Genomic DNA, 25000 nt, shown 5'->3' with positions numbered 1-25000 from the left:
ACCTAAGGGCTTCAAAAACCTTACGTAACCTTAACATGTGGGTATATCATTCATTACTATATACTACCAAGTCATCAATATAAATTTCCACTCGTTCCAAACCACAAATTACCCTATTCATGAGCCTTTGAAAAGTACAGGCAGCATTTTCCATTCCAAAAGGCATAACCTTAAACACTTATAGGCTAAACAGAATGACAAATACGGATATTTCACGAGCTCGGTCAGACAATAAAACCTGCTAATAACCCTTTAAAAGATCTGAATTAGTAATAAATTTGTCAGAACTAATCCGATCCAGACAATCATCAATACGAGGGAGAGGAAAAGAATCAATTTTCGTATTGGTGCTCACTTTACTGTATTCCACACACATGCGGAACCTACCGTCTGCTTTCTTTACTAATACAATAGGAGAACTCCAGGGTCTTACAAATGGTTGAATAAGGTTATGTTTCAACATATACTCTATCTCCTTACTGACCAAATCCCATTTTACTGGGTTCAGCCAGTAAGGACTCTGCTTCACAGGGTAAGCATCACCTACATCACTGTCGTGACTTAAAATATTTGTCCTACCTGGAGCATCCTGAAAAAGGTCTGAAAAGGACCAGATTAAATTAAGCACATCCTCCCATTTGCTGACATCTAAATAAACTGAATTAATTTTCAACATCTCGAAATTTTCCAATAGTATCCGAAGGAAACTGACACCATAATTCGTCAGAGTCCTCGGGAGGCACATCCAATACCACAGACACAGACCCAGACACTATTGCTAATGGATCACCTTGATTATCAATATAAGGTTTCAGACGATTAACATGAAATATTCTACATTTACGGCTTGAACCGGGAGCCTCAATTTCATAGTTAACCTCTGACAGTTTCCACAAAACATTCCAAGGGCCCTTATATCTTGGTTCGAGAAAATTATCCAGGTCCATACTCAACACAAAACCCAACTCCACATGTTCAAATGAATGTATCTTTACCTTTTTTGTCAAAGTTGTTCTTTATTACTAACAGAGATCATTCCAAATTTTCCTTAACAAACTTCCAGACAATAACCATTCTTCCCTTCAAGTCTTCCACAAACCTTTTAACATTTATTTCCTCCTTTAGGTAGGATTTGAGCATTTCAAAAACAATTTCCAATGGTCCATGAACCTTGTGCCAAAATACCAACTCGAAAGGAGCTACACCAGTGGAAGAGTTAAGGTCATTCCTGATAGTAAAGAGGACAAAAGGGAGGGCTTTGTCCCAGCCACTATCATGATCATAACAATGTTTCTTTAGGACAGACTTGAGGGTTTGCTGGAACCTTTCCACCATCCTTTGACTCTCCGGGTAATAAGGTACGCTGGTAACGTGCTGAATGGCCAGTTCAGCACACTTACCCCTAAATACCTTACTCGTGAAATTCGTCCTGCAGTCGGTCTGAATTACACGAGGGAGACCATACCTGAAAAAGAAATCCATTAATTTTTTAAAGACAACTTGGAAAGTAATACGCCTCGTAGGTATAGCTTCAGGAAAGCGAGAGGCTCTATCCATGATAATTAGTAAATATACGTAACCTGTTTTAGTTTTGGGTAAGGGACCTACCACATCAATTACTAATTTAGAAAAAGGATCACCTATAGCGGGTATGGGATACAACAGGGCTTTTGGGATCCCCTGATTTGGTTTTCCCATAACCTGAAAAGTCTCACACACTCTGATAAATTGCTTCACACACAATTTAATTCCAGGCCACCAAAAATACCTAGCTAAACTAAGAAAAGTTTTTAACACACCCAAATGACCTGAAAAAAAAATTAGTATGAGCTAACTCTAATAATAACCTTAAACCTAATTAATTCACACAATTAAATGACAACAAACATAAATTGCGATACTGAAAATAAACATCACCCTGCTAATATCAATTAACTATTCTTCCACAAATCCTATTCCCTTAGCAACACGTCACATAGATTCAACTCCAATCCTAAATTTCAGTAGTGCCACAAAGTAGGAGACACTCAACATAAGTAGTCTATGGGTAGTAATGATCAGGGAAAATCACACAGGGTCTCAGATCTTACCCTTTTCTCCGCCCCTGGGAGGCCCCTTAACGACTCCAGAGGTTCAGCAAGCTGAGGGCAAGGGCAACGACGGATGAAACTCTCATCCAAAAGTAAGTAAGGGCATCACAGGGCCCCTTGCACGAACTGATCAGACGTCAGCAAAATACAGTTCATAGGGGATGGCGAGGAACACCTCTAAGATGCCACCAGCTGCAAAAACATCGAGGTCGTCTTCAGAATAGGGGAGCTGAGAACTTCTCTATAAGGGGCCGCTAACTGCCGTTTTTTTCACTCCAAAGGGCCCCACATCACCAGTGGAGATGAAAACAAAACAGGCGACGAACAGCATAAAGACCATCAACATGAAAAGATAAAAACACTTACATGGGTGACGTACCAATTTAAAACTACAACTACCCTTTTGAGGGGAGGAAAACATCCTAAGTCCAGCCTTCAAAAGACATAAACAAAACCGGACAAAAACAAGCAAAAATCTATCTTAAAGTACGAAATCAAATGCACAGCAAAAATAAAAATTAAATTAAATACGTTAACTCCATTACACCTCCTAAAAAAGTGATAAAAAATTATCGAAAAGATTTTTTTTTTTTTTTTTTTGAATTCAAAGTGCTAACGAAATAAAATTACTTTACATAGCAAGAAACAAAAGTGGAAGACTAAAATAAATACAGAATGGTTATTATTGCAGACAATTCATTTTATTGTAAAGGACCTAGACAAAACGTCGGGAATTACATTATCCCTGCCTGGTATATGCTGTATCTCAAGATCATACTCTTGGAGAGTCAAACTCCACCTAAGAATTCGCATATTTTTATCTTTGAAACGTTGGATAAAGACTAAGGGGTTGTGGTCAGTATAAACTACAATAGGATAGTTAGAATTACATAAATAAACGTCAAAATGGGACCTTGCCTTTATTAGACACAATGCCTCCTTTTCTATTGTAGAATATTTTCTTTCTGCTCTCGACAATTTCTTGGAGAAATAAACAACAGGGTGTAGCGTTCCGTTGTCATCAACTTGTAATAGAACAGCACCGAGTCCCAAGTCGCTAGCATCGGTATCTAACCTGAAAGGCAATTTAAAATCTGGGGAGCGTGACAATGGGTAACCAATCAAGGTGGCTTTCAGTCTTTCAAAAGCCCCCTGACAATTGGCAGACCAGTTAAATTTAACACCTTTCTTTAACAGGTTTATAGGAGGGTTAGCTATGTCAGAAAAATTGCAAATAAATTTCCGCTAGTATCCGACTATGCCTAGGAAACGCCTAACGCCCCTTTTATTAAAAGGTACTGGAAAATCTGCAACCGCCTACACATTAGCCTTCTTAGAGGCGACCTTATCCAGGCCCACCTCATGACCGAGGTAAATTACCTTTGCCTGAGCGAAATCACTTTTTTTCAGATTTACCACTAGGCCAGCCTTCCGCAAAGCCCGAAACAAAGCTCTCAATCTTTTAAGATGAGTCTTCCAATCATCACTATAAATGATAAGGTGATCTATGTAGACAACGCAACCCTCCAAATTCTGTGTTATGTAATTCATCAACCTTTGGAAGGTAACAGCAGCATTTTTCATTCTGAATGGCATTACCTTGCATTCGAAAAGGCCTTCACCTGTCACAAAGGCTGAAATCTGTCTCGCCCAGATTGAAAGACCGACCTGACAATATCCTTTTAAAAGATCCAATTTTGTCAAAAATTTGGCAGACCCAACACGATCAATACAGTCTTCCACCCTGGGTAGAGGAAAGGAATCTGTTCTGATTACAGCATTTATCTTTCTATAATTGAAGCATAGACGATGTTGTCCGCCTTCTTTTTTAACTAACACCACAGGCGAACTCCACGGACTACTGCTGGATACAATTAAATCCTTATCTAACATATATTGCACCTCCTCTCTCACTATGTCTCTCTTTACTGGGTTAAGTTGGTAGGGGCATTATTTAATAGGTTTTGAGTCCCCCACATCCACATCATGTTCTAAAACCATAGTCCTACCTGGAGTGTCTTGAAAAATATCTCTGTATTCATTAATCAGGCTAATTAATGATACAAACCTGTAGTGATCCAAATGCTGAAATTTAATTTGTAAATTATTCAAAATTTCAGAATTGCTGTTCAAGGCATCAGGTGTAACAGATAATTTATTACTAACTACTGACTCTACTGTATCTACTTCTATGTATACTTCTACATTGACTAGGTGACGGGATCAATGTCTACATTTCCAAGTAAATCTACATCTCTACTTACATAAGGTTTGAGCATATTAATATGACATACGCGAGTTTTTTTTTTTTTTTTTTCTTTTACCTGGGGTCTCTATCAAATAATTCACATCATTATATTTCTTCATAACCTTCCAGCGCCCTGGAAACTGTGCCCTCAAAGGATTTCCTGGGTAGGGCAATAAAACTAAAACACTATCTACAGGTTTAAACACCCTTTTTTAAGTCCCAACATCGTATTTGTTTTTCATCACCTCCTGGCTTTCTGCTAAATTCTCTTTAGCAAACTCCCAAGTCTTTCTCAATTTCTTTTGAAGTCTTGACAAATAATCAAGAATGCTGATCTCGGGAGTCACCCCCTCCAAATGTTTACGTACAACTTCCAAGGGCCCATACGCACAATGCCCGAAAACAAGCTCGGAAGGAGAGTATCCCAAAGCCTCATTAGGAATGGAATGAATGGCAAATAAGGCATACAGGACCTCCTTTTCCCACTCTCTTCCTAACTCCATGCAAAACTTCCTCAAAATAGACTTTAGGGTCTGGTGGAACCGTTCTACCTGGCCCTGACTCTCAGGGTGATATGGGGAAGAGGTAATGTGTTTTACCCCTAATTCAGACATTTTATTCTTAAAATACTTGCTTATGAAATTAGTAGCACAATCAGATTGCAAAGTGCGAGGTATACCAAACTTAGTAAAGAAGCCAATAATATTATCGACGATCTTTTTACTCCGAATACCCCCGATCCACAATTGCTAATAATTACTCATTACCACCGTGCGTCCGCGGGAGAGGACCAACAATATCGATCACAACCTCCCCAAAAGGCTCCCCAACTGAAGGTATGGGAATGAGTGGGGCTTTACATATCTTTTGGTTGGGCTTCCCCACCAACTGACACACTTTGCAAGAAAGTACATAGTGCTTTATATCTCGTCGCATTCGGGGCCAATAAAAATGTTGTGCGACCTACTGAAACGTTTTCCTGACCCCAAAATGCCCAGCAAGATTATTTTCATGAGCCAGGAACAAAATTTTTTTCCTATACTCATCAGGAACTACCAACTGACGAGAAACTTCTACCTAGTCAGCAGGTGCAACAGCTGACCTACTAACCCTGTAAAGCAACCCTTTCTCTTTACAGAATACTGACTTAGATAAATCACTCATATCACTACTAAATACGTCATTAAATTCAACAGTCTGGGCTTTTCTAAAAGCCTTGGAATCCCACACCACGTCTCGAAAATTAAGTACACCATTTGTTACAAAGTCAGTCTTGTCCATCAATCACATCCAAATCCAACTCAACCTCGGCCAGGTCAACCTTTTTTGCCTTTGACCTCGTTATCACAGAGATAGGTTTTAAAATATCATTTATAGGACAGTGGTCGTCCCCTACTTCGACCACAGACAGAATTGGAAAGATACAAGATTCATCTGTAATGGACAAATCGTTAGCAAAAATTACATCTATTTTGGGAATTGGCAAACTTTCAACAACAGCCAACTTTACCTCACCTGAAAAATAGTTAGTATCAAGAAAAAAGGTTTTTAATGAGTATGAATCCACTGTGTTCGAGAAATCACCCAATACGACATACTCATCATTCTTATATACATATCCATCAGGACAGACTCTCGTAAAGTTAATGACTGAGCAGCCCCTGTATCTCTCAATACTTTAATGTTTGTCTCAATCTGTTTAGTCTTATCCGTGAAAATAGATCCATCAGTTATGTACTTACTTAATCTAAGTCATCTAGATTCGTCTACCTTTGGCAGTTTAGCTGCTGTTACAACGCTGACAGGTTTCGGGTTTCTTTCGAAATATTTCTTTCTCGAGAAACATTGAGACTCGACGGGACCTCTTCTACTACACCAAAAACAGACTATTCCTGACTCCAAAGCCTTACTGTTACCTACATTCCTACTAGTATTAACATAACTGCGAGAACTACCATTATTTAAACTACTACTAGTTTCATTATCATTATCACTATTCCTATTATTCGTATTTCTGTCAAAATCGGGTTTCTCCGACTCCTGTTGTCTGTTCTGGTTATTCCTTCTCCAACTACCACTGAAAAATTTCCTATTGTTTACAAATACTTCCCTAGTTATTTTTTCCTGCTTGTGGGCAAGGGAGTACTCGTCCGACACAATAGCGATCTCCTGCAAGGAGTCCAGTTTCAACTTGTCCAAATGTATTTTTAACTCCCTAACCACAGTCTTTTAAATTCCTCTACCAAAATCATTTCTTTTCATTTAGAAAAATTATCAATATCCTTTGACTTCAACCAGTCCTCACAAAACTGCTCCTTCTGCCTCGCAAATTCCACAAATGTCATCCCGGACTTTTTCTTAAAATTGCGAAATTTCTGCCTATAGGCCTCAGGAACTAAATCATAGGCCTTAAGAATTATGGCTTTCACTGTGTCATAATCGTTACAAAGATTTTCATTAAGTGTGTTATATACACGCGGAGCCTTCCCTTTCAATCAACACTGAATCATAGTGGTCCACATGCCCTTTGGCCAAAACAACCTTTTAGCTATCCTCTCGAAAGAAGTGGAAAATTCTGGAACATCTTCCTCATTGAACAAAGGTACCAACTTCAAAGCTGACATTACATTAAAATTATCCCCCAGAACTACTATTTCTATTATTATTACTGTTACGTACTCTCTGCAAGTTAATCTCGTGTTCCCTTTCTTTAGCTTTTTCTTCAACTTACAACCTGAAGAATGTTACTTTTATCTAGTTCCTGGTTTCCATCGTTAGTGACTTTGCCCTGTTCTTCTTCTTTGTTCATATGTGAAACACTTACTCTCTTTTGGTGCTCTTTAGCAGCTTTCAGTACTTCATTAAGTAACTGTCCCTTACGAATTTCTGATGGCAGTTCCAAATGCAAATCTGAGACAAGAACCACAACTCCTCTCGCTTCAAATAAAAAAATATTGTCTTCCCAACCAGGGCTACTGAGAAATTCGGCCGCAGCCTTCTCAACTTGAAGCTCGAAATAAGGTATATTCTAAGTTAAAAGGGGAATGAGGGAGAGAGAGAAGGGGGGGGGGAGAAAATACTCTTATCACTTAAAAACTTGACAAGCAAAACTATCCTCCCACTTTTCTCTACACTCCTCCTTATAAAAATCCTGTGAACGTTAATGTCTGGTAATAGATCCTGTCAAGGTCGCCATTTTATGTTGAAAACTCTTAAGAGATGGTGACGAGTTCACAGATTCTTTATCTACCATAAAGCCCTTACCACTATGATAATGAGTAGTACTCGTACCAGAACAAAAACAATCCAAGGAATGTCCTCAAAGAGAAGGATACAGAGACTAAACAAACACTTAATTATTTATTACAATTAATAACTTAAAATTACAAAGAAATCCCTTTAAGACTTTACTTTAGGGAAAAAACTGATAATTACAATTCTACAAAGACACATTCGCCTAGCTAACTAGCACACTAAAGTAAAAGAAAAAGTTACTAGGTAGAGATGGAAACCACATATGCACGGGTCGTTGTGATAGAAGGAGACAAAGTAAGAAAATAACCTTAGACCTAATTGATTCACACAATTAAATGACAATAAACATACATTGTCATTACTGAAAATAAACATCACCCTGCTAATATCAATTAACTATTCTTCCACAAATCCTAATCCCTTAGCAACACGTCACGTAGATTCATATCCAACCGTAAATTTCAGCAGTGCCACATAGTAGGAGACACTCAACATAAGTCGTCTATGGGTAGGAATGGTCACGACAAATCACACAGGGTCTCAGATCTTACCCTTTTCTCCGCCCCTGGGAGGCCCCTTAACGACTCCAGAGGTTCAGCAAGCTGAGGGCAAGGGCAACGACGGATAAGGCTCTCATCCAAATGTATGAAATGCAAGGAAGGGCATCACACGGCCCCTTGCACGAACTGAAGAAACGTCAGCAAAATACAGTTCATAAGGGATGGCAAGGAACACCTCCAAGATGCCACCAGCTGCAAAAACATCGAGGACGTCTTCAGAATATTTCATCAAACTTGCCACAAGCCATCAGGAAATATGGGAGTTGAAAACCTCTCTCTGAGCCGCTAACTGTTTTTTTTTTTTTTTTTTTTTTTTTTTTTTTTTTTTTTTTTTTTTCACTCCAAAGGGCCACACATCACCAGTGGAGATGAAAACAAAACAGGCGATGAACAGCCGAAAGACCATCAACATGAAAACACTTACATGGGTGACGTACCAATTTAAAACTACAACTACCCTTTCGAGGGGAGGAAAACATCCTAAGTCCAGCCTTCAAAAGACAGGCAAACAAAACTGGACAAAAACAAGCAAAAATCTACTTCAAAGTCTGAAATCAAATGCACAACAAAAATAAAAGATAAATTAAAGACGTTAACTCCATTACACTAAAGAAAGAAGCACTTCTAGGAGAAGGTCACTACAACACTACAAAATAAAACAATTGTTCTTTTTTCTTAATAGGCGACGAGACCGATGCAATAAATTGAAAAATTGATCGTATGTAGTTCGTTAGAAACTCTTGTGAAGTCGCCGGTTAGTATATTCTATTTCAGTTATTGCTATCCTCTATATGTGATAATATGTATCAGTGATTGACTGTAGAACCACAGAAGGCCTTTTCCGGGTGAATGGTCAGTGTCAGCTCAATGATTGTTTATTAAAAGAAAACAGTAATTTCCCTGTAGAAATATATACGACTCCCCATGTGTGATATCAAGCCTATTGTGATTCTAAATTACTTTTTAATATCATTATTATTACTAGCCAAGCTACAACCCTAGATGGGAAAGCAAGGTGCTATAAGCCCAATGGCTCTTAATACGGAAAAATAGTTGTGAAGAATTTTCTTTTCACTCTTCTTTTATTCGTATTTTTGGCTCTCTCCTAATAATACTGAAGCTACCCCTTAAACGTCCTCTCCTACATTAAGTTTTCTTTATCAAAACATTGGGAGGACTATTTTAAAAATACTAAATCTGTTGACAGTAGCGCACGCCATGCTCGTGACGTCACAGCATAGATACGCACAGCAAGGGGGCTTATCCCGGCGTATGTTGGTTCTTTCCTAAAACGACGCGTGTCGAGACTAAATATTAAACTGATTTGAATATACAGTAATCTTAATACTGCTGACTTGAAAGCAGCTTTTATTTCTCAATACCAATTAAGGTTTGTTAATTTTAAGATGTTTGCCCATCGCACCAGCCCATTGCTTATTTTTCATGTTAACTATCAAAGTTTAGCAAGCCAGAATAGGTAGGATTATTGTATATGCGAACTCTCTCAGAGCAGCAAGATTACTCTGAGTATTTAGTACAAAATCCTGCCTCCTATGCACTCCTTGCAACAATATGTTGTCCTGGCACCTCACCTGGGTTACCTTGCGCATCATGACTCTCGCCTGTCTGGAAGGTGAAGCCAGGGGATCCCTCTCAACCTTAACATCGGCCCATTCATATGGAAGCAGTTGTGGCTGTCTTACCTACTTGGCCGAGTGGCCAGTTAGTGGATCTGTGCACCTCTGGCTTACCCCCCCCCCCCCCACATCCCCCAACTTCCCACCCCTCCCCCTTCCCAAAACTCGACTCACAGAGGAGTACTGCCGGTCGGAGAGATAGAGAAGAAGAGCCTGGTAAACCTTAATTGCCAAAGAGAGAATTTTTGGGGTGAGCAAGTCAAAAGTGCAAAGTGCAACCAGGTCAACAGCCAATTAAGGGCAAACGACTGTCATCCAAAGAGTGCAAGTACAGAACGTAGCCACTTAGTTCCCCCCCCCCCCCATTTTTTCTTAGCTTAGACTAATTTTAACTTAGTTAGGTTGACTGGCTATTACACATTTCGGGCTGTGTGCGGTGGAATTGTGTGTATATGTATTTTTTTCGATATAATTTTAACTTTCAAGACTAGCAGTCTCGGGGTCACAGGCCACGTTCCTGACCCAATTTCAGTTATTAATTATTGAAGACCACGTGTCTAAGTAACCATTTTTATTATTTTGAATTGCTTTTTATTTTGATACCGTTTTTGTGTTTGTTCAGATGTCCGTTTCATTTCATGTAAATTTGTAAAATAAATCAAGATTAGGTTAATTAAAACTTGTGGTATTTCTACTCCTCCACTGTGACTTTTATGATGTCAAGAGTTTCTCACTTTCGATAGTTAGGTAATTTGAATTGTACTAGGCTTAAATTGTTATCCTTGAAAGCAAAAATAAATATTGTATTTCTGCGAGCATGTGGATATTTAATCAGTGCAGTCCTTAAAAAAAAATAAAAAAAAAACAAAAGAAAAAAAAAACAGGCCTAAGTCTGCATGACAGTATAGGGATTAATTACTTATCTTGTGTTATTAGGTCACCAGCTAGGGAGTCTTTTCATCACACCATACAACGTTATTATCCCAGGAATGTGACTGAAGTGGTAAATACTTCAGAACAGATAATGGTTGTTGCTCTTAGTGATTTTGAGAAAGGGAGAGTATGATACCCAAACTTCTGTGATGAATTCCTTTGTTGTACGATGTCCTTCTTAACGTAAGATGAGAGATTTGAAGACCTAGTTCTTTTTCAACTTTCATAGCAGTTGATATAGGCTGTGATATGACTGAAGAAATGATCTATTGATCCCTCTCTCCAGTAGTGCCACGTGGTCGTCCTTTTATAGGCCGATTCGTGAGGCTCTTCTCGTTGAAACGTTGTCCGGCTAGATATTTGATTTACGGCTAAATACGATTGGGAGGATATTATTTCAATGCAATTCTATTGTGACTCTCGGTATAACTACTTTAGTTTTTTGTCTTTTACCTCGAAAATTTATGTGGTCATGATGCTCCATCATCACAACGTCAAGTATAACAAGAATGCCACTGTATGTTAACTGACAAGTATACCTTCTCGAATCAGGGAGGCAAAAATAAGCTGGTGTTGCTAGTATACGAAGATAGTGTTTGATTGGAATTTTTTTTTCTGGGGGGGCGATATTTTTACCAGTGATATTTTTTAATTTTTTACATTTTATATCAGATATATTCTTAATATATGAACTAATTTGCTCTTAAAATTTATAAATACAGTAGTTTATAGAAAATAGAAATAATTCTGTTTAATTGTGAGTGCAGGGACGTGCTGTAGGAGTGTTTTAGGAGGGGGGGAGTGGCTGAAGTTTAAGAAGTCACTGATAACCGAGAGGGGGGGTCCCCAAATTTTTGTTTTTATTTTTTTTACGAGGAAGCCCCTTTCATAGCATCTGACAGCTGATTGTAGTAACAAAGAAATCATATTTTTTTTTTCGACGATTTTCATGTGACCACTTATTATTAGTACACAATGGTTATCATAAAATACCGGTTGGCCTTCTTGATGAATTTACCGAGAACATACTAATGATGATGATTGTTATAGACTCATTCCCAATATCGGTCAATTTATGACCATCAGTTTTTGAATTCTGATATATTTTTCACCCACGATTTTTTATATTTATCATTTTTTTTCAGTTCCAATTTTATCTCTAATATTTAGTGACGTTTATAATTTTGATTTCGTTTAATTTCTAGTTTATAGAGGAGAATTAAGTGATGATTTAATTTTAATTGATAAATATGTTATTTGTCTTTGGTTTTAAAATTAGGTGATAGGTTATGAAGATGAATACCTCACAAAAAGATAAGTATATCATAAAGTTAACAATATTGCAATTGCTATGAAAAATCAAGGTTTTTTAAAAAGCTTTTCAGTTAGGATATATATATATATATATATATATATATATATATATATATATATATATATATATATATATATATATATATATACATATATATATATATACATATATATATATATATATATATATATATATATATATATATATATATATATATATATATATATATATATATATATATATATATATATCGTTTTAGGAATCTGCCTCATCAAAGATATTGCATTTGGTTGAAGGGCAACATCAACGATCACCCAATGAAATGTGGGATTCCGGTCTAGTTTTCTTTTTTTTTTTTTTTTTTTTTTTTTGGTGTGTGTGTGTGTGTGTGTGTGAGTGCGTGCGTAATTTCAAAGCACAAACTAGGCTTACTGGTGGCAACACTACTGTGAGACTCAGCATGGGGTTCAGTACCAACTTGTAGTGTATTAGTTATAGTGGTAGTTTACTAACTGTTGTAGTCGTCTACCAATTGTATTTTTGTTGTAAACTTTATTATCCCAAACACTATCTAATAAGCCTTGTATATATCTTACCTATAACTTCAGTTAGTTAGTTTAGAAGATTGATGTGAGACACACAGAAAGGGGAGTCCTCAGTTTCAATTCTGGGAGCTTATGTTATCTCAATCAGATTTTTCTGAGAGGCTATCTTTAGCCTATATTGCTAAACACTTCTTTGCAAATAACAATATGAATGATGCTCGATGGCTACCAATCCACTCAGAGATAATAGTTTCTTTGCAACAAAATCATCCTCAGGTGTTAAGTGGATTTCAGGTGGTTAAGTTTGTGGTCCACAAGTCTCATTGGGGTCTTCTTAGGCTTACCATTGGCTGAGCTCCCAAACAGGCCAATGCAGTTGTTGAAGGTGTTTGCACCACATGTTAGCCAGCTAGTCAACCAATTGGTATCTCAGCTCTAAGTAGAAAATGAAGATGTTGATCTCAATAGTCATTAATAAACCCAATCCATAATAGGAATCCTTTCCAGGAGGAGTCCAAGGATCTATCATTAAACCCAAAAGCTATCGCACATCCCAGTGCTTCAGAGCTTATAAAAACTCCCTTTTAGAAAAATTAAGTGGCCTTCATAGACTTTTTCAAAGTTCCTAGTAATGAGACCTCCTTCTCTAGGCCCATTCAAAAGAAAAACGTTGACTTCTTTTGCCATTTGACGGCTGAAACTTCAAGTGACATCAAGAAGCAGGTAATCAAAGATGACGGGCATCTGTTCTTACAGCTTTTTATATCCTGTCACTTACGAAATTTAGCCTGCTTAAGTTCTTCAAGCATGAGAATCAATGTTTCCCTGTAGCACTGAGGGACATAAGGAAACTCCACTCTGGTCAGAGGTCACAGCAAGCACACATTCTGGAAGCTATCATTTCTCCTCCTGACACACAGTAGATGATGGCTCTCCTCTTGTATATTCATTGTTTCCAAAGACATCAAAGACCTTTGAGGATTATGTTGTCCAAGATGTAGTTTCATGGATCCAGACATCCTCATTAAAGTATGAGCGAACAGACATCGTTTTTTTATATCTACTGGACTTCAAACCTGAAAGTTTAAACCAAGTCAAAGAGAGGTAAGAGACATCGACATAGATTTACCACAAAAAAAAAAAAAAAAAAAAAAAAAAATGAAAATCCTGCCACCCAACTGAAAATCTTCCTACGAGACACCAACAACAAAATTGAGCTCTTTGGGTTCCTAACGGAACAGATAATGACACTGTGTCCGAGAAATTTTATAGTTATGCCCAAAGGTGATCAGGCTTTTCCAAACAAACCCATCAGCCTTGAGGGCTTCAGTCTTTGCAACCATGAAGAAGATGACAACCGAATCTTTAGACAAGTTTTTCATGCAGCTTATCAACAGATGAAGTCTGTGTTGATTAAGGCATGCAACACACATATTATTGTTATTGCAGTCGGTGCTTTGGCAACTCTTCAGGGGGTATGCTGTTCTTTCATGATTTCAATAACCATAATGCTGCATCAGCTTTTCATAGTAAAGACAAGAAAGGTGCATGGCAAGCTTGGGAGGTTATCCCTGAAGTGAGCCCTGTATTCAAAAAGCTCAGCCAATACCCACCTATCATATACAATGTAGACCTCAACATCCTTGAGAAATTTGTCAGTAGCCTATTACAAACAAGGTTGATGAACCAAGGTTTGACGTGTTTTCCCCTAAGTGAAGGTCTTGTAATGCTATTACAATAAAAAGCACATCCCTTGTTAGGCATGTAAAACGTTTTTCCTTTCAAGTTCCCTGCGTATTTGGCCAGGAAACTGTGTTCAAATATACATTCAAACCTGAAAAATTGGGATCTATGTGATAGATACACAATGGGCTGGCAAAATCATCGTAGGGACTTGCCAATTGTCTGGACAAACCTTCCACCCATTGCTCAATTTTCTGAGCAATTGACAAAATGTGGCTGCAAAACTGGATGCTAAGGACAAAGCAAATGGAATTGCATAAGCCTTAATTGTACACAGTTGTGTACCTGCAAATATGAACTAACAAAAGCTCTACGTATAATGAGAATGTTGACAGTTAATAGATCTATATTAGGAATAATATAATGGGTCCCTACAGATTGCACACAAAACAAGAGAAGGAAGAAAAGATTGATGATTGATATATATATATATATATATATATATATATATATATATATATATATATATATATATATATATATATATATATATATATGTTTATATATATATATATATATATATATATATATATATATATATATATGTTTATATATATATATATATATATATATATATATATATATATATATATATATATATATATATGTGTGTGTGTGTGTGTGTGTGTGTGTATCTATCTATCTATATATATATATATATATATATATATATATATATATATATATATATATATATATATGTATATATATATATATATATATATATATATATATATATATATATATATATATGATATATATACACACATATATAAAGGCAAAAATGTATATACATTTGCACATAAAGTTGAAATATAATGTAGACTATATCAGAAAGATTGATGTCACACAGGCTTTCTCAATATAAGCCACAGGTAAAACTGATGAAGCTAGTAGGTCTGGCGTATCAATGTTGCTCGTTTTGTGTCTCTTGGTGTTATTCTCATTATTATCCTTTCCATAACTTGTTGAGTTGTAACTAGCTTATGTTCTGAGGTTTTAGCAAGGCTCCAAGTTTCTGATGCATATGTTAATACTGGTACCACCATCTTTCTTTTTAGAGAAAGTGGCATTTTGCGTTTCATAATCTTATTTCTTTAACCAAAAGGTCTCCATCCAATGCATATTTTTTTTTTCGGTCCCAATTCTTGGGGAAACAGTCATTGTCTGACCAAATTACAGATAGTTATCAATAATCTGTGGAGGTTCGTCCAACCCCTTTATTTCATTCGTAGAACTATGTCACCTGCAAATCTTAAGTTGTTGAGGTATTACCCATTAATGTTAATTCCTATATTCTATGGATCGAAATTAAAAAAAAAAAAAATGCTGTAAAATATCTAGAAGAAATTTAGTCTCCCATCTAACTTGTTATGTATTATTGTAATAATTTACTGTATTACCTCAAATGTTACGTGTATTGAGCGCAACATTGCATCATATTGCATTTATAAAACATGTTATACATTGTACATAACTGAAATAATGTATTTTGATATTAGGGTTCAAGCATTTATTAATTACCTCAAAGATAGGATGTGATTCTTTTTACTTTTGTATTGCAGTAGGATTTAAGTCTTTTGAGAGCGATGCTCTTATGTTTGTTTTGATGTTTTGGTTTTTAAGATTGTTTACGAGACGCTCGACGCTCAGTTGGGAGTTGGAAGTTAGAAGCCCAGAGTCACAGAGCAATGTAATCACAAGTACATTAAATGTATTCTAATAACCCATCCAACCCAGAAGACAAGTAGGCTACGAGGCTGGGATCTAATATCCTCATCTAACTACTGTATTATTATTTCCAGGTGAGTAATATGCTGAAATCACAAGACAATATTCAACCAACATAATGACGAATACACGCAGAAATCATAGAGAAGCAGAAGAAAAATTATTGCAAGAGAAGCAGAAGAAAATGCCCAATGAAGATTACCCATTCAGCCGACCAGAAGAATTTCATCAAACACAAGCAAAACAAAACAAGAAAACAAAGTGAATTTTAAAGTTAGGTAGGATACAAAAAAGGTAGGAAGTTACAAAGTGACTTTAGAACAGTAGCCTAACCTAATCCAGGTAAGAGTTCAAAGTGCCTCTTGACATTGAACTTCCTGAACGAGTTAGCATCACAGCTGAACCCAATTCTGTTGCAACACGATGGTAACAGTGGTGTGAGGAATTCAAGATTTATTTAGAAGCATTAGGGAATATGAAGGATACCCAAAAGTAGGCATTACTGCTTCATACAGCAGGTAGAGAAGTTCGGGAAGTGTTTAAGACATTGCAGCCTACAGATGACACAAGTGAAGCTGCAATTAAGGCTCTCACCACATATTTTGCTCCTCAGGTCAATAAATTTTTTGAAAGGTATCAATTTACAGCACAGGCATATCAGAAAGAAAATGAAAGTCTAGATGCATTTGTGACTAGACTAAAGAATTTAGCAGTTTCATGTGAATCTCTAGAGTTAGAAAATGTTATCATAGATCAAGTTATTGCACACTGTACATCACAAGAGCTAAGAAAGAGATTATTGTAAGACAAAGATTTAACATTAGAAAAGGTATTGATAATAGTCGAGCTTTAGAAACATCAAATAGGCAAAGTAGCATAATAGGTAGTTCTACAAGCAATAGAATGGAAAATTCTAAAATTAGTACAATAGGTTCCAAGTGGAAAAACAATGAGAATCAGAGAAGGAATATGTCAAAGCCTAGTCATAGAAAAGTGTCTTTCCCTAATGTCCATGAATATCAAAATCAGGCCTGTACACAGTAACAACAGGAAAAACCCAAGTGTTATAGGTGTGGTAAAACTGATCATCTTACATACGAAGCAGAGAAATGCCCTGCTACTGGACAAACATGTCAGATTTGTGGAAAGATGGGTCATTTTGCAACTGCTTGTAGATTCCCTAAATAATACGCAAAGAAAATAAATGCTACAGTTGATACTATTGGACAAGAGAATAATGCAGAAAGTGTTCATGATAATTAGGAAAAGTCAGAAATTGATTTTACGTATCGCATAAATTCTGTCTACAAAAATGCAAAGAAACTTATCATGGTAGAAGTAATCATAAAAGGTAAACCAATTTTGATGCAAGTTGACACAGCAGCCGGTGTATCCATTATGTCTGAGAAAACCGCTAAAAGCATTCCTAATTTGTTATTAGAAGGTACAAATAGAGTTTTGAAAGGTTATAATGGTTTGATATTCAGGTAGTAGGTGCTTCGAACGTAGAAGTACAGTACAAAGAACAGAAATTAGAAAGAATACCATTAACAGAAGCAAAAGGTAAAGGATAAACTTTGCTAGGTTTGGATTGGCTGGGGTATTTGAGATTAGATTGGTCTAGTATTTTGAAGGTTACAGGTTGACAAGATGAACACAAAAATGAAATGTCTGTGGATAATATCATATAAGAGTTTCAAGATAAAGTAGGTACAGTAAAGAATGCAAAGGCAATTTTAGTTTTGACACCTGACAGTGTTCCTAGATTTTGTGCTCCCAGAACAGTTCCGTATGCATTGAAAAGTGCAGTTGAAACAGAAATCAGGAGATTAGAAAATGAAGGTTCATGGGAAAAGGTTGCATATTCAGATTGGGCTACTCCATTAGTACCTATTGTGAAGGAAAATGGTCAGGTTAGGCTATGTGGAGACTACAAAGTAACGTTGAATCCACAACTGCAAGTAGCTCAACATCCATTACCAAATCCGAAAGACATGTTTTCAATTATGTCAGGATGTACTGTTTTTTCTAAGATAGATTTAAGACAACCATTTCAACAGCTTCCTATGGATGAAAGTTCACAAGAATTGTGTACAGTAAATACATCCTTAGGTTTGTTAAGGCCTTATGGAGTTGCAAGTAGGCCAGCTATATGGCAACAAACTATGGATAAGATTTTTTCAGGAATGCAAGGAGTATTCATTTTCATGGATGATATTTTAATTGCTGGTAAAGACACAAGAAAACATAGAGAAAGATTGCGAACAGTTCTGAAGATGTTAAAGGAACATAATATTAGAGTAAATAAGAGCAAATGTATTTTAGAAGTTGATTCAGAGGAATACTTAAGTTTTGTAATTAATGGCAAGGGTGTTCACAAAACTAGAGAAGATTAAAGATGTGCAATCAACAGAAGTACCAGAAAATGTTAAGGAATTACGATCATTTTTTTTAGGTTTAGTAACATTTTATAGGAATTTCATTCAGAATTTGTCTACAATTGCACATCCATTGTATAATTTGTTGAATAAGGGTGTAGAATGGAAGTGGGCAAAAGAGTGTCAGGAATCTTTTGAAAGAATCAAACAGGAAATAACATCACCTATATTCCTAGTACATTATCAAATGGATTTACCAGTTAAATCAGTATCTGATGCATTAAACATAGGTTTAGGTGCAGTATTATCTCATGTAATGCCAGATGGAACAGAAAAACCAATTGCATTCACTTCTAGAGTATTGAACAAGGCAGAAAGGAATTACTCTCAAATAGAAAAAGAAGGTTTAGCATTAGTGTATGGATTTAAGAAATTTCATATGTATCTTTATGGTAGGAAAAAGTTTACACTTGTTACAGATAATAAACCTTTATTAGCAATATTGGGTCCAAAACCAAGTTTACCTACGTTGGTAGCTGCAAGACTACAACATTGGGCAATTACGTTAGCAGCGTACCACTATGATATAGAATACCGTCCAACATCAAAGATGGGTAATGCATAGGCTTTATCTAGATTACCAGTAGACAGAGTTCCAGAAGAGTATGATGACAGTAATCTGTTAATTTCTGTGTATGATTTATCCATTACAGCAAAGGATGTAGCACACAGTACCAAGAGAGACCCAATACTTAGTAAGGTTTTAGAGAGTTTAATGACAGGTAGGGACCTATGTGGAAAAGAGGAAAATTGTAAACCCTATAAGGATATGTGGTATGAACTGAGTGTCACACAAGGAATAGTGATGAGAGGTTCAAGGGTAGTTATTCCTAATTCACTAAGGAATAAAGTTTTGTCTGAAATACATGCTGATCACCAAGGTATTGTAAGATCACAGTCAATTGCAAGAACTTTTGTATGATGGCCAGGTGTAGATAAAGATGTGGAATCTTATATAAGGACTTGTATGAATTGTGTTATGCAACAGAACAGTCCACATTTTGCTAGAATGCACCCATGGGAGTTACCCAGGTATCCATGGCAAAGAGGGCATATAGATTTTGCAGGTCCGTTTTTAAATTATTTGTTTTTGATAGTGGTAGATGCTTACAATAAGTGGCCAGAAGTCATTCCAATGAAGACAACATCTTATGCCACAATAAAAGAGTTAATGCAATTTTTTTTCTACACATGGTATTCCAGAAAGAGTTGTTACACATAATGGTCCACAATTTACCTCACAAGTGTTTGAAGAATTTTGTAACGTCAATGGTATAAAACATACATTTTCAGCAACATATCATCCCTCTACCAATGGAGAGGCTGAAAGGTTTGTTCAAACATTTAAACAGAATATGAAGTGTAGAAAAGCAAATTCGGGTAACATATTTTTGCATGTATCAAAGTTTTTATTGTCTTATTGAACAACGCCGCACAGCACAACAGGCGTGGCACCATCAAATTTGTTTATGGGGAGGAGGATAAAATGTAAGTTGGAATTGTTGTATCTAAGTTTGCAAAGTGATTTAGAAGATAAAGGGTATAAACAAGTTGAAAGTATACCAAAGTTCAGAAATTTTTACCTTTACCTGATATCATGGTAAGATCGCACAACACTCCAGAGAAGTGGGTACCAGGAGAGATTGAAAGAGTGATAGGAAATTTACATTATAATGTTAAAGTTGGTGGAAATATTGTAAAACGTCATGTTGATCAATTACAGCCATTAAACAGAAATACAGTAGAGCATGTGAATGTTAGAGATGAGAAACTTTCAGAAGTAGTTAGATCAAATGAGTCAAATATTAACCAAGATGCTCCAACATCAAATGTAGATTCAGAACCAATTTATGTACCAGTACAAGATGAGGTTAAAGTGCTTCCTAATAGGATTAATAGAGGAAAGCCCTCTGAGAGATTAGATTTATAAAGATTTTTACAATGTCAAGTTAAGGGGGAGGAGACTGTTATGTATTATTGTAATAATTTACTGTATTACCTCAAATGTTACGTGTATTGAGCGCAACATTGCATCATATTGCAATGATAAAACATGTTATACATTGTACATAAATGAAATAATATATTTTGATATTAGGGTTCAAGCATTTATTAATTACCTCAAAGATAGGATGTGATTCTTTTTACTTTTGTATTGCAGTAGTATATAAGTCTTTTGAGAGCGATGTTCTTATGTTTGTTTTGATATTTTGTTTTTTGAGATTGTTTACGAGACGCTCGACGCTCAGTTGGGAGTTGGAAGTTAGAAGCCCAGAGTCACAGAGCAATGTAATCACAAGTACATTAAATGTATTCTAATAACCCATCTAACCCAGAGGACAAGTTGGCTACGAGGCTGGGATCTAATATCCTCATCAAACTACTGTATTATTATTTCCAGGTGAGTAATATGCTGAAATCACCAGACAATATTTAACCAACATAAAATAACTCCTTTTTCAATCAGGATTCTCTCACTATCTCTATGTAGTTTTATGATTGTTTTTAAAAAGTTAAAATAAATATATTTCATTTGTTCTATATGCTAAATATAGTTAATTTGCTCAGTGAAAATCTCAGTCATGATACTTTTATTATCTCTGTAATCCTTACTACCTATCCTATTCATTTCATTTCATATTTTTCCATTTTTTCAAGAAGTGATATCCCCATATTCCACAACAGCAAGATCATCTCTGTTCTCTTAAGCTCTGCTTCCACTTTTTGTCTTAAAGCCCGTTATTGAGCCATACATCAACACTGGTCTTATTACTTTGCTATAAATGTCATCTTTTATCTGTATTATCATTTTGTTATCACATACCACTCTTGCTACCTCCTCTACTTTCCCTACGCTGCTTTTATCCTATTCTTAACTTCAGCCTCACATCCTCCCTCCGGAATTTATAATTGATCCAAGGTATCTAACTGTTACACATGTTGTATAACTGCTCCTCTACTTTCGAGTATGGGTATCCTGTCCCTACCTTCCTTACTGCTCACCATAGCTTAAGTGTTATCGACATTTACCTCAAGCCACCCCTTTCCAAAGTCTCTTTCCACTCTACCCCCCTTCTCTGTAATTCCTCCTCATTTTCAGCAATAATCACCAAATAATCTGCATATAGCAACTCCTTCAACTCTTCATGTCTGATCCCTTCAATTAACACGGTCTTAATACTTACTGTGGTGTAATCCAACACTAACCTTGAAGGTTTCTGTTTCTCAAACGTTGTTATTACTTTTGTCCTTGTTATTTTGTGTGCTTTCTCTAACATTATAACAAACTTCTCCGAGACTTTCCTCTTCCTCATACACTAAAACATTACTTCTCTTGGTATTCTAATATTTGCCTTTTCTAAATTTCTAAAAGCATTTATCTTCTGTTTTTCCTCTCGTCTCTTTTTCTGTAACTGCTTTACTATAAAGATGGTATCCACAGTCCCTCTCTCCCTCATGAATCCATATTGCTGTTCCCCAATCTTTACAATCTCTCTCGACTTCTCATATAGTACCCTCTCTGAAACTTTCAAACCATGCCCTGTTAGTTTGATTCCCCTGTAGTTGCTGTATTTCATGATGTCACCTTCTTTGCTTAAATATAGATACCATTTGACACTTCACATAGTCTTCAGGTATTACAGTAATGTACATATAATAGGCTACCCGAAAAGGGGTTATTCTGTAGTCTCTAATTTCTAGAGACATATGGCAGCTAGAGTTTTCATTCTACTTAAGCTGTACTTGGAGAGACCTTTCATTCGTGTTTCACACTATTGAAAACAGTTATCTATTAATCTGGATACTAAGACTCCATTTATCTTCAAAATCAAAATATAATTATACCTATCGAAATTAGAAATTCCTTAAGTCTTCCAAATTAAAAATTCTTTATATCGTACATTATTAGGAATTCCTTATATTATTCAACCTTATGAATTTTCATATTCTGTCAAATTGCAACTTTTTATGTTCTAAAAAAAAAAGGAAAAAAATCATCATACCCTTCAAAGCTAGAAAATCCTTATATGCTTCAAAATCTTAAATTATTTATATCGTTAAAAAATATAGCCTTATATCATTAAAATTTTAAACACTTTAACTACTTCATAAATAGAAACTTTATATACTTTAAGCTTAAAAATGTATTATGTATTTGAAAGCTTAAAACCGCTTTTATCCTTGAACGCTTAAATCTCACTATATCCTTCGAAATTCGAACATAATGTCATGAAAAATTCGAAACTCCTTATATTCTCCATGTTAGAAACAATTCATATCCTTCTAAATGAAAAATTAATGATATCATTTTAAGTTGGAAACTCATTATATCTTTTAAAATGTATGAAACATCAATTTTTTTTTTCCAATAGCAATTCTTAAAGGAGTTAATGCATAAATCATAAAGTTTTCAACTTTGTTAAGGATTATGATGATAAGCTATAGGTGATAATATATTTAAATACCATTGTACTATAATTTGGAAAGAAAATATACACCTTAGGTTATGAATATATTTATGTATACTTAAGAATTTATTTTTTTCTAGACGTGAGTAACATACCTAAGAGTCTGTCCCATCGAATCATGACATTGGCCTGGCTACTTGTTGTTCTCGTTATCATGAGAAGTTACAGGTAATTATCAGTTATTTACACTACAGTTATTAGTACACCTCATATTTTGATTGTGATTTAAAAATATTACGTTAGTAAAATTGATTAAGAAAGTTTCAGTATCTGGTGTTTAAATATGAGAAATATCCAGATTACTGAAAGGTTATTACAAATGAGCCACGTATTCAAAAGAATATGGATCTGTCCAAGAAAATTGATAAACTGAAATGGAATATATCCAGGGGCGTAGAAGTGACTTTGTGGGTAGGGGTGGGTGAAGTTTGAGAACGTATTCCCCCAGATATTTTTGATGAAGATATACCCTTAGATGCGATTTCCTGGTATCTGACAGCTGATTGTAGCAACCATAAAATCATATTTTTTTGACACTTTCCATTTAAACAAATACAATTTGTACAGAATGGCTATCATAAAATACTGGTAGGCCTACTTGATTAATTTAACCAAAATCATACTTACAATGTTGATTGTTTGCTATAATTTCATTCCCAATACCGATGAAGTTAGGGCAATCGGTTTTCTAAGCCTACTATGTTTTCATTTATGATCTTTTATATATATATTTTGTTTTCCAGTTCTAATTTCATTTTTAAATTTTTAATGTCATTTATATTTCTAATTTCATTGAATATCTAGTTTATAGAAGACAATAATCAATATTTTAATTGATAATTATGTTATTTGTGTTTTGTTTTAAACAGTATGTGCATAAGGTATGAAGATGAGAACATTGCATACAAAGAAGCACTTCATACATTTGACAATATTACAATGGCCATAAAAAATCAAGGATTGTAAAATGCCGTTCAATTAGCCAAACAATATATATATATATATATATATATATATATATATATATATATATATATATATATATATATATATATATATATATATATATATACTGTATATATATATATATATATATATATATATATATATATATATATATATATATATATATATATATATGTGTGTGTGTGTATGTATGTATGTATGTATGTATGTATTCAGTGTGTATGTATGTGTTTGTTTGTTCGTTTGTGCGGAGTAGAAAAGATCGCCGTTGGAAACTGAACCTCGCAAAGTACAATGTCAGGACCCTGTCTAGGGAATAGGACCTTGGTGTGTTCTAAATCAGAAGATCTGAAAGATATGATTTGGGATATAATAGGATTGAGTGAAATTAGAAGAACTGGGGAATCTTATATGAAATTAAAAGAGGGTCATATATTTTGCTTCATAGAACAGAAATTTGGGTTTTCTTGATATTACAAATTGTGCAGATGACAGAAAAATTATATAGTTTCAGTGATAGAACTCCAAGATTGATTATCAAACTAAATAAGAATTATAAAATGAATATCATTAAACATATGCACCAACAACGTTCAATACATAGGAAGAAAAAGAAACTTTTTTATGAAGATCTGGAGATATCTTCGAAAAAAAGAACATAGGACTCTATTTGCATTTGTTTTGGGTGACTTCTATATAAGCTCAAAAGAAGGGAAAGAAATCAGCTGTAGGCCAGTTTGGAATTGGGAAAAGAGAAATCATAGGAGACAAGCATGTAAAATTTGCAGAAAAACCATCTATTAATCATGAACACCTTTCTTTATAATAATAAACATAGAAAATGCACATAGAAAAGAAACGTCGAAATAAAGAAAAGGAAAACTAAATAGATCTTATTCTCAGTGAAAAAGCTAATTTAGTTAAACATGTAACAATTAAACAAATAAAATTCAAGCCACCACAGAAGTGAGAGAAGTAAAACTTGTCTATATCTAAGGAAAGAAAGAAAGAAATAATTGTAAGAAAGAAAATGAACAATTCTGTAATAAGAGAAAAGTATGATAGACTTC

General features: G+C 35.2%; 1 protein-coding gene across 1 annotated transcript in view; it reads left to right on the top strand.

Moving 5' to 3' along the window:
- LOC137620974 (probable glutamate receptor) overlaps positions 1 to 25000 on the top strand; it is a 161590-nt gene that overhangs the window by 84611 nt on the left and 51979 nt on the right. The window contains exon 6 of the mRNA XM_068351416.1: positions 23045 to 23132. Coding sequence (XP_068207517.1) covers positions 23045 to 23132 — 88 coding nt within the window. The remainder of the gene's footprint in view (positions 1 to 23044; positions 23133 to 25000) is intronic.

Source organism: Palaemon carinicauda, chromosome 27 (genome assembly GCF_036898095.1).
Source record: "Palaemon carinicauda isolate YSFRI2023 chromosome 27, ASM3689809v2, whole genome shotgun sequence".
NCBI classification, from domain to species: Eukaryota; Metazoa; Arthropoda; class Malacostraca; order Decapoda; family Palaemonidae; genus Palaemon; species Palaemon carinicauda.
The sequence above is the reverse complement of the archived record's forward strand: the minus strand, read 5'-3'. Positions and strand labels throughout refer to the sequence as shown.